This window comes from Octodon degus, unplaced genomic scaffold (assembly GCF_000260255.1).
Source record: "Octodon degus isolate 3935 unplaced genomic scaffold, OctDeg1.0 scaffold00009, whole genome shotgun sequence".
NCBI lineage: Eukaryota > Metazoa > Chordata > Mammalia > Rodentia > Octodontidae > Octodon > Octodon degus.
Window position 1 is genome coordinate 22,017,381 of NW_004524585.1, and position 11,773 is coordinate 22,029,153.

Here is an 11,773-nt window from a genome sequence, read left to right on the forward strand (position 1 = left end):
TGTTTGTCTAATATTAACAATTATAAACAGAGCAGTGCAGCTAGTATTTGGAACAATCCTTGTAGTGTTACAGTGTCAGGCACAACACTTCACTTCTCTTCACACCACTGGTTCTCCTTGCATACCCGGACTTCCTCCTCTTCAGTAACATCATTTTTGACATTAAAAGTCTTGCAAATTTCCTCAGGAGTTTTCCTCTTGATCATATTGGCAACAGTCTTGAATGTAACATCAAGCAAACCTTTGATGTCTAGGTAGCTTGCTGCCAGAATAAGTTCAAAAAGGGTTCCTTGGTCAACTTTCAGGAATTCTTGGTCCAAACAGGAATGTCACCTGTTCACTTTTTTTTTGTTCTCATCATCCTCAGGAGGAGAAGGGTCATCCTTGTGGTGGGTACACCACTGAATGACCTTTTTAAATATTGCCGCATTAACATTTGGTAGAGGAACTGGGTCATCATCTCCTTCATCATCCATTCCTAAATCTGCCAACATGGTCTTGATTGTCATAGACTGTTTGGCAATTTCAACATCAACTTCAAATATTTTTCCATTAGAACTCTGCAACTTAATTGAAGTCATGGCATTTGGTCTCTAAACTGCAAGCCAGAGGCAGACGAAAGCAGGGAGATGTTTCCACTGGGTGGAGAAAGGTGGCGGTGGACGAAACCACTCATTTTTTCGTCTTTTTGAGACAGGCTTTCACTATGCAGTTAAGGCTGGCCTTGAGTTCACTTTGTAGCCCAGGCTGGTGTCAAACTTGCAGCAAGACTCCTGCCTCTGTCTCCCAAGTGCTGGGATGACAGGCTTGTGCCACCACGCCCAGCACAACCAATATCCTTACCTTATTAAAACAAAACAAAACAAAACAAAACAAAACAAAACAAAACAAAACAAAACAAAACTAAACTAAACTAAACTAAACTAAACTAAACTAAACTAAACACAGCCACTACAGCTGCTAGTCCAAACATTGCTGGTTCCCTCATCAGTGGGTCTTCTGCTGCAAAAATCAAAATGACTTATTCTGTGAGTAATTAGAGTGTGTTGCTATTATGTAAGTAGAGAAGATTCTACATATTTTGGACAATTCTTCCACTCTTTATAATTTTCTTTTGGAGTACTATTTCTAAAACTACTTAAAAATAAAGCTGTGGTTCTAGAAACACATATATGTGAGTTGAGAAAAAGTTATTCCATGATGATTCTGTACAGAATTCTGTACTGCTGCTGAAGTAGATGGGCCTTTCATACACGACAGGCTCAGTGCGTATTACGGAGGCGGTGGTGTGCAGTGTGCACTATTTGAATGTACACTGTTTGAGTGAATTTGACCACGCTCCTTCTGTTATAACATGCTCTAGGATGTAATTCAAGGAAAGCTATGCTATGATCCTGAAGACTGACTCTCCCATAGGTAGGAACACAGTCCTAGTACTGTTTAGAGATGACTGTGCTAAAGAGTTTCTTAAGTGTCTTCTAGACACATATAAAAACCTATTGCTATTTTTAGATAATAACACACAAAATGTGTGCATTTAATCTAGCTACAGAGCTATTTGAATGTGTACACATACATATGTATAGAGATGTATATTTTAAATAGACATGTAACATGCTTTCCTTACATATAGATATACCTAATATTGACTCATATCCACCTATTTATCCATCCAAACATACAGTTTAAATTTAAAAAAAAATGAGCTTCAGAAACAACTAATGTCAAAACTTTCAAAATAATTGAATGAGATATCCTGATATATATGCCCCTAAACACAATTTTGGTGTTTTTAAAATTTGTTATGTGACTTTTCGGAAAACTTGTTTTTATTATGCATTTGAAAAGAAATTATACTAAAAGGAAATTATCCACTTCAAACAAGTAAAGGGTAACAAATCTATGATGAAGTATCTAAACTGTGAAATGGGTGATCAGTGGAATTATCAATTAATACAATGTTTAGGAGAAGCATTCACTTCTAAACAAAACTCATTATTAGTACCACAAAATCCATGAGAAACATTTTTTTTTTAAAAATGTATTTAGTACAGGGTCTACAGGGTCACAATACACAAACTGGGCTTATAGTAATCCTCCTGTTTTCAGTCCCCCAAGTCCTGGGATTATAGGCATGCACCACCACACCCAGTCTTTATAGCTGTCTCATCGTGACCCGGGGACGGGGCCAGCATAGCATATCAGGAAGCGAGCCCCAGTCCCGCGTCTGCCTAAGCAGGTGTGTTAGTCCGTTGCGCTATCTAGCCAGCCCTGAGAAACATTTTTTAAATAAACTTTAGAGACTGATATTGGGATAGAATATAAAATAAAGTGGTATAAATTTAGGATAATTTTTAAACTAATGTAAGAGACAAAGATAACAATTACTATTTTAGAAATAGTGTATAATGTTACAGGTTATGAGTCTGATCATGCACAGTTAAGTAGAACAAACTGTGTGAAGTGTGTAACTGTTTAACACTTTGTCTTTTATCAAACTTAAAAGTTTGATAAAAATATTAATGTCTAAATTGAAGGAATTTTGTTACACTAAAAGAAGCAGCCATCACTCTTCCTTATTTTGAACATTCCCACCCTTCCTGCCATGTCCAGAAGCAGATCTATTAGTCTCTGTTCGTGTCTTTCCAACATGTGACTGCAGTGAATGCTGCTGCCTGTGCCACCTGAGGGAAAGGCACCAGCGTCCTCATCCACCCCATTCAGTGGACCTGTTACTGTGGGACTTCCCGCTCTCCTCCCAAGTCAAAATGACTGCGAAAGGTCACTGTTTTCAATTAATCCAGGGCACAGAGGCACCCAGAAGGCTCCACTGAAGACACAAAAGAACACATCTAGAACTGCTTCAGAAAGTGGCAAAAGGGCTCGGAAGATAGCTTGGTGAACTAAGCACCTGCCTCGCAAGCCCAACGTCCTGTGTTTGATCCCCAGTACTGCACACCATGCCATCTTGAAATTGGGTATGATGGTGCATGCCTATAATACTACAAAGTAAGACCCTGTATCAGGGCCGGAGAGATGGCTCAGTAGAATAAGCACTTCCCTGTCAACCGCAAGGGCCTGAGTTCAATCTCTGGTTCCACCAAAACAACAACAAAAAAGAAAGACCCTGTATCAACAACAACAAAAAAGAAAGAAAGAAAGAAAGAAAGAAAGAAAGAAAGAAAGAAAGAAAGAAAGAAAGAAAGAAAAGAAAGTGGCAAGAATGATAAGGTAATTGTGTTTATAGCATGGTAGAAGTACTACTGAGATTAATGGCAATGAGTCATTTACTGTAATAAAATACTTTCTAAATTTAAACATTTATCCTTTCAGTAACATATTATCGAGACATATTTCAATTAGTGAATTTGAAAAAATAAAAAATAGAATATAAGCAAGTTATTCTTCCAAAGCGAATAATTCTGCCATGTGTTAGTATAGCTTTTGACAAAAATTCTATATATGTAGATGTATAAATATATATGCCTAGGACCAGGGAGGTAGCTCAGGGACATAAGTACCTGCTTGGCAAGCACAAAGTCCTCAGTTCGATCCCAGGATGTGTGGAATATATATATATATATATATATATATATATATATATATATATATATATTCCACATATATCTACATTACATTAATTATATTACATATATTATGCATTTATTTTACAGGGACAAAAATGTATCTCTTAATGCATGTGATTTTGTGAGACAACTTAATCATCAAAATAGTTTATATGGGATACCAATTCTCCAACAAAATCAAGTTGATCAAATAATACAAGAATCTTTGCTTTCACATGAAAAATTTCATTGAAGGAGTTGAGTAAGAAGAACAACTCTGCTTCATTCCTTTCTATCTGTAATCTGACTTGTAGTCAAGGTAACTCTGGGCTCCTGTCTGACAGAGGAATTATCCTATGCTAAAGTGCTAGGATTCGCATCACCCTGGGCATCAGCATCAGCTTGCCAATTTTCTTCCACAATCATTCAGCTTTCTTTCACTCAAAAAATCACTTTAAACCAGACAAACTGTCTTCTATATTCCTAGGGGAGAAATTTTGACACCTATACCCTTAGTTTTCATGGAGATCAAAAAATGCAATTCATTCACGCTGCTCCGAATGATCATTACCTGGAAAAAGTACCAAGGAAGGTTGTGTTGCCATGTTCCCTGTGGGGCCGCTGAATGCCCCGACACCATCCCCACTGCCAGTGCATGTCCCTGCTGCCAACACCTACATTCCAGGGTTACAGCACTGTACTTCTCTTATCCTTTGCTCTAACACAGTGCTTAGGTGGCAACTTCTACTTAACACACGTAGCTTTCAACCTGATATAGAGTAGGGAGCCTGAAAATAATTAAACCCCAGAAATATGTGTGTAATGAATAATCTTGCTTATTAAATGCCTACAATTTATTATGATGTAATAGATTAGTCCTAATATATTATGCTGTTACTGATCAATTTTTCATACTTTCTGGGGCATTTCTGAGCCATATTTGTACATTAACCTATCTTGCTATCTCTTCCTCCATCCATCCATCCATCCATCCATCCATCCATCCATCCATCATTTATCTAGGTTCAGTAGGGGGGTTCATAAAAACAGATTATTTCGTGTTAGAAAAATACAGGTTAGAGATTTAGAAAGTGTCACACATTCTGAAATGCATCATTTCAAAACACCAAGTAATGTTGCACACACCACTTAGGCGGCAGACAGTGTCACTCCATAGGCTTAATGATCCTCTTATTCCTGCCCCACACCTTATGTATCCAACAGAGGCTGGGTTTGAAAATAATTAAAATGGATAGCATTAATTTGGAAATGTGAAAACTCTCATGAAGTTATTTTACAACACGTTCACTTCTTAAGAGGTTCGACGGTACTTTCAAACTTATACAGTAAGGTGCTATTATTTATAACTTTATCATTGCACAGAGTATGCTTTTAAATGCTAATCTAAGTGCGATGCTTAGTTACGTGTGCATGGTATTTAGACACGGTCATATTCTCTTGAGTTCAAACGACTCATTTCTAAATGAAATATATGAGTAACAACATAAGCCAAGTAAGAAAATAATCAACCTATGCTCAAGAATTAATTGGAAGCTTTAGCCTATAAACTTTTAAGCTGATTAGCTGATGTAATTAGCTTAATTGGCTGACTTAATTAAATTCCATTTTTTGTTTAAACTTCACTAAACATTTGAAATGAATTTAGAGGAATGTCATATTGAATATAAAATATGGAATGCAGCCAGGCGTAACTTGCTACTTCTTCATAGATTAATTAGTACTATCATGATATTTACTTTGATATGATGTGTGATTCTAATACGTATTGTTCAAATTTGCAATCCTAAAAGAAACATATTTAGATAAAACATTGAATATATTTGTCAATGTTTTAAGTGCATTTATTTAAAGAATATTTTTATTAATATTATCTTTGCTCAACAAATCATAATCATGTACAATTAGAGGGTACATGCTACATTTTGATATAGATATCCAATGTCCAAGCATCAGGTTGCGATATCTAACACATCGATCACCACGCACACCTATAAATCTCCACGCTAAGAAGTTTCAAATTCACCCTTTGTATGTTTTAACATATGTGTTATTAGTTTCTGGAGTCACTCACTGTGCCACTGAAATCACAATCTATTTTTCTTGTCTACCAAAAATATTGGACCCTTTGGTCAACAGCTTCCAGGCTTTCCTCCCTCCCGCCACTCTTCCTCTAGCCCCTGTAAGCCACCATTCTCCCATTTCAATTTCTTAAGATTCCACATATAAGTGAGATTGTATGGGATTAGTCTTTCTGTGGTTGGTCCACTTTATTTAGTATAATGTTCTTCTATTTCATCAGTCATTTTGCAGTTATTTTTTTAAAGGTCAAACAACATTCCATAGGGTATATATGCCACATATATATGTGTGTGTGTGTGTGTATTTTATATATACATATATGTATATATTTGATATTATTTTTGCTCAACAAATCATAATTATATATTATATATATATGTATATATTTTAATCCTTTCATCCAAGGGGGAAAGTGAGGTTGCTAAGTCCACCAGTTAAAATGTTGATGCTTTTGAGATAAATCTCTGGTATAAGGACATCAGCCCTCATTTTACAAAGCTTTTTGTTAGTGAATTATGAATGCCCCACCCGAGCAAAGTTTCCTAGCCCTAACATTTCCAGCTCACTATAGAGTTTAGCTTAGTCTGTGTAGAAGAATCGCTCAACTGAAAATCTTCCTAGCACACCACTGTCAAAATAGTTTTCCTGTAAAAACCTACTTTCCAGTTGGCTGCGCAACAAAATGGCATAGAGCCTGAAGCTGCTACTGTCCTCAGCAAATCAAAGAGCCAGATGCCGACCCCAAGTTACCCTGACCCACGTGTGATCTGTACCTAAGTGCTTCAGGTTCTACGCTCAAATCTGTGTCCGTGCCTGTCTATGGGTGTCGTGGGAAGACGGGAAGAAAGAGTAAGGAGGGGACATCTGCAGACAATCACTTAATTGAAGAACAACACAAAACCACTTTCTTCACTGGTTGCATTCTCAACTATGATACTCCGCTACCCTCTGAAGGCTGTACATACTATTTTACAAAGCAGAGACACAGTGTGCTATTATGTTTCTAAACTAAAAAGGCATATTAAGCCCTATAGGAATACTCTGCATGGTTACAACACTTTTTATTTCTGTTTAAATTTATTCACACTTGTCTTATTTTGTCATCCTGCTGCAAAAAAATTGCTTTTGCAGTATGAATTAAATATTCAGACTATGGACTCATCCAATAACTTAATTTCCTACAGTTCTTTTCTATTTCATTTACATTACAAAATGGTATTTCCATTAGCCCACATGAGATTTACAAAAGGATAGATTAGTACAGTCATTTTAGTATATTATTTTAAAGCAAAATGCACATTTTAAAAATGATGGGAATTATTTGAGACTCATGAAACTAAAAGAGGCCTCCAGGGATTACTTTGGCCTGCCATCCTGGTAGTCTAGTGAGCCGTTCATCTCCATGCTGGTATTACCTCCTGGAACAAATTCAAAGGATGGAATCTGGCCCAAACTGCACACCCTCCAAAACTGTAAAGAGACCCCTGGGAAAAAGATATACCAATGTTTGCACACTTAAACTTGTAAACCAATATATATATAATATTTTGAAGAGGATTTTTTTTTTACTACTTTGGTTACTTATTTTGAAGACCAGTAAAAAACCCAGGGGCATACAAGTGAAATTCCTGTGGTTCTATACTAATGTAAATGAGAGAACAGGCGATCAACACCAATGGATCATTTAAACTCATGTATTTAAAGACTACCAAGAATAAACTGCTAGCCTCCTTTGTTTAAATCTAAATCAGACGTTTATGTGGATCATGTTTTCACCATCATTTCTAGTAACTCAGAATTTTCTTATTTACATTGTCTCTTTCACCAATTTATCTGAAAGCAAAACTATTGGAAAGCTTCCTGTTTAATATAAATCGAGATTTTTTTTTTCTATTCTATCTTCAGCTATAAAATTGGTGCTGATTAATACATAAACCCTTTCTTCTTTAGCAAAGGCTGTTTTAAATCTTTATTAATGCTTTTCTCTATCCCTTTACAACCAGTAGTTGTTATAAGAAGCCTCTCTACTGCATCTAATGCATATTTTCAGGTTCTTAGTGTCTGCACCTTCTCTCTCTCTCTTTTTTTGACAGCAGATTTTATTTTACCTTATTGCTTCTCTCCAAATCTATCTTTTGCCAAATACACACCCTTTGCTGAAAAACACAAACACACACCCCAATGGTGGTCTTACAAAGAAAAATAAAATAAGAAGCAAATTATAAACCAAGAAGAACAATACAAACAAAGCTTAAATGATAGTGTATGAAAAGATTTATGGGTAGGCAGAGATTTTAATTTTAGAAGATGGATAATTTAAGTCAAAATCAATACATGAAAGACAAATTTCATCTTGATATGAAATTTTTTCACACTGCTATAAACCTTTTAAGAGATGTGTAGGAGCAGAGCCATAAGAAAGAGTCTTCAGGTAACCTCTGCAGGTCACTTTGCCCTGCTAAGTTCAGTTGTAAGTCATATAATTCCAATGATGCTGCTCCTCAAAATATAAAACTGGAACATTTCCATGATATTTCAAGTATCACAGCTTACATTTATTTTGATTTTGTCAGAAATAAGCTCTAAAATTAGCACTGTTAAAAAATGTATTTAACGGAGACCTGGGGTTGATCTAAATTTTGTAACTTCTCTTTGATCACGAGATGGATGGTTTACAACTCTAGCTTCCAAGTAGCCTCAGCAAATAGCTTAAAGCCTAGGTTAACAACGGAAGGTGGCTCCTTGATTCTTTTCAAACAAAATCATAAGGCACTTTAGCATTCCTTTCTAATCTTTTATCTGTTTTTGAAGGAGTTCATAGTGGTTTGAGTTTATTTTTAAGTTTTGTTGATACTGGGGTTTGAATCCAGGTTCTTCTCTCTGAGTCATATCCCCAGCTTTTCTTTTTTTTTTTTTCAAAGAGGATCTTACAAAATCACTAAATTTCCCAGGCTGGGCCCGAACTATGGTCATCCTGCTTCAGCCTTCCATAATGCTGGGATTATAGGTGTGCACCAGCACACTTGGATGAAATTTTACTTAGTGTTAAAAAAGATACTTACTACATACTTACTCAGGGATGCTTTAAATTTTGAAAAATTGTTAAAAGTCCCAACATCCCCTTTTTAGAAAAGTGCCAAGCATTATTACCCTTACTTTGAAAATAAACAATAATAAACTATTGCACATATATGAGTTTACACACATTAATCATGTCTCTGAGCATACAACGGGCACTGCCAATGAAACCCCGACTTGATTACATTTGAACACACAGCAAAAAAGACTCTTCAGGAATAAAATTTTCATAATCATTCTATTTTGAAAAAAACTGAAGAGGTAATGTACAATACTATGTTCACTATGTCATGAGGCAGTATCTGAATAATTAGCATGTGTTCTGGCATTTTTCCAAATTGGTCAGTTAGGGAAGGATACAATGTTGTAGAGCTCTACAAGAGGTAGAAATGTATAGAATTCATTCACAAAGATAACTCTCACTGATAATTTCGGTTGGGGGAAAGTGCTAGGTCTTACCCAATGTGTGTTGCTTCTGTCCTTCCTTCACCAGTGAATATACACCTTGCAGCCAGTATGTCACCAAAGCTAACTTCTACTGGGTGTTCCACTGGGTAGAAAGCCTGGCCAGAAGACAAGTGTAAGAATTCATGAACATTATCAGCACTACCCAGAACCGCGTGCTGGAATACTGTGAGGCTGGGAATAGCACGGGTGGCGAGAAGGAAGACAGACAGACAGACAGACAAGCTTCACCTTTAGTTAATTCAATCCTACTTTATGGCCCAAGTCACAAGATTTTGAAATAAACAAGCCATTGTTTACAAATACAGTCCAGCAAAAGCAGAATAAACGCAACAGGAAAGAAGATTTTGCCAACATGTTGAGACAGTACTGAGAGAATTAATAGGTAATACACCAAACTGGAGCTTGTTAAGAACTACAAATGTTATATACCCAGCCATGGAGTGAAGCAAAATTTGGAGACTATTAGATTCTAGAAAAATTAACAAGAGTTACAGAAAGATTTCTAAAAATTACTCTTGGTCAATAATATGTTACCCTCTCAAAATCAACTCCAATCCTACGTACCTGTGGCAACTGGGGACTCTGGCGTCCAATGCGCGTCCACTCTCCGTTCCTGACTCTGTACCCACTCACGACCTTACCTGCGCAAGCAGAGTGACACAACACAGAAGGGGTTAGGAAAAAGACATCTCTACCCTTCCTTTTGAAAATAACACCTGATTATTTTTGGAACCGCAAATACTGAATGTCTTTAAAAAAATATGATGAAACCACAGAAAATTACCTTCACTGAAGCGGAGTCCAGCATAACTTGCATTTTACACTTACAGGGCAAGTAAGCACAGAGACGACCACTGACCATCTCAGTGCTGACACAACTTAAGGTTCTTACCTAAGTGGTGAGTGTGAACTCTGTAGGCAAACACGTGCATGGGGTACGTTTTATAATGGCATGAAATGTCCGAATTCACCACTGCGGGAAACAGAAACAGACAGAAAAGTCACTATTCAACTGGAAAACAGCACCCTTGCCTGAAGTAACATATAAGGGATTTGTAAGATCCTCCCCATTGGGTGGGCTCCTCTTCCTCTCCCTCTCTCTCCCTCCCTCCCTTCCTCTCTCTCTCTCTCATCAGGATCCTATTAGATTGTTCAGGCTTGTCCTGAACTCACTATGTATGCAAAGCTGGCCTCAAACTCCCAGCGATCTCCTGCTTCAGGCTCCCGAGCACTGGGATTGCAGGCATGCGCCGCCACATCTGGCAGCGCTTTTTTATGCACTAAATCCACACTCAGTACTCAGCCAACGCTCGACACTTACTCAGTGTCACTCATTTTACCAAGATGAACTAAGAATCTCTTGCTTCACCTCTTTATTTCATTCATAAAAAAATAACCAGGAACAAATCAAAATATACTTTCTGTGAAAGCACAGACTTATTTTACTACCTTTACCTAAAATGCTACCCAGGTGGAAAACCTTAAAAATTGTTTTCTTTCATTTCTGGAACAAAAGGATGTTTGAAAACTGGAGCACAGTCACTGCAGATCACTGGACTGGTAGTGCATCTTGAGAAGAGACCACTCATAGGTCTCTTTCTTTATGGTATAACTCATAGTGCTACTTGGATAAATATTTGTTTTAAAACTGATAAATGAAGAGCAACAAAGAGACCACACTGGCCATTACCTTTAAAAGGCTTCTAGTAAAAAAAAAATAATTAATGGAACACTTCCATTAGAGGGTTTTTAGAAATGCTGATAATTACCCTCATATATATTCTCATAGATTTTCATCACTTAGCAGAATCAGCTATTTTATTCCTGCTTTGCAAACATGCAAATTAGTAAACCTAAGTCCAAAATGGAGCAGTGTTTTCACCAGCCTCTCAATTTAAACCTTTCCACGCAGTCACTCATGCCACTTAACATTCTGCAATTTTTCTACTGGAAGAGTGGACGATTCATCTGTAACTGTACTCATGTATTATTTACTTTACCCAACCCACCACCTCCCTGCTGGCCTCAACCATGGCATCTCAATAAATAAACATTGGAAAATTAATAAAGCATTGGCTTAGAATAATACCAAAGTCTATTTTAAATTCATGGGTAATAAAAATTGGTTTATTTTTCAGATAAAATTCTGCTCAGGTCCAAAGTTTAGGAAAACATATTGGAAATCCATTGTTATACATTAGCTGGGAAGTAAAGGTAAATAGGAGGAGATCAAAACTCACCTTTCTCTCCTGGGGGTATAACAGTGTCAACAGACATCATAAGGTACATGCCAGCAATTAGAGGCTGTCTGTGGAAAAAGGTAGTGATTTTTCTCAATTATTTGACAAAGCTGAAGTAATCATCCTAGAAATAAAGGTCTGTAAAATGTGATTCTTTTGATAATTAAGATGAAACATCATGCATAGGGAGGTACTGTACATACACACATATATGTAATGTTTCTGTATGTGAGGCTGTGTAAAGGCAGACTACACGCGGTTCCTATGGCAACTACTTTCACATCAGCTTGGTGAGGCTGTGGTCCTGGCTGCTGGCTCAAG

At 36.9% G+C, this 11,773-nt stretch overlaps 1 protein-coding gene across 1 annotated transcript in view; it reads right to left on the reverse strand.

Annotated features, from left to right (window-relative positions):
• Pam (peptidylglycine alpha-amidating monooxygenase) overlaps positions 1-11,773 on the reverse strand; it is a 188,553-nt gene that overhangs the window by 68,504 nt on the left and 108,276 nt on the right. Inside the window, exons 8-14 of the mRNA XM_004625468.2 lie at positions 11,453-11,520; positions 10,105-10,185; positions 9,777-9,853; positions 9,204-9,307; positions 2,596-2,755; positions 398-560; positions 126-262 (exon numbers count right to left, since the gene is read on the reverse strand). Of these exons, the coding sequence (XP_004625525.1) occupies positions 126-262; positions 398-560; positions 2,596-2,755; positions 9,204-9,307; positions 9,777-9,853; positions 10,105-10,185; positions 11,453-11,520 (790 nt within the window). The remainder of the gene's footprint in view (positions 1-125; positions 263-397; positions 561-2,595; positions 2,756-9,203; positions 9,308-9,776; positions 9,854-10,104; positions 10,186-11,452; positions 11,521-11,773) is intronic.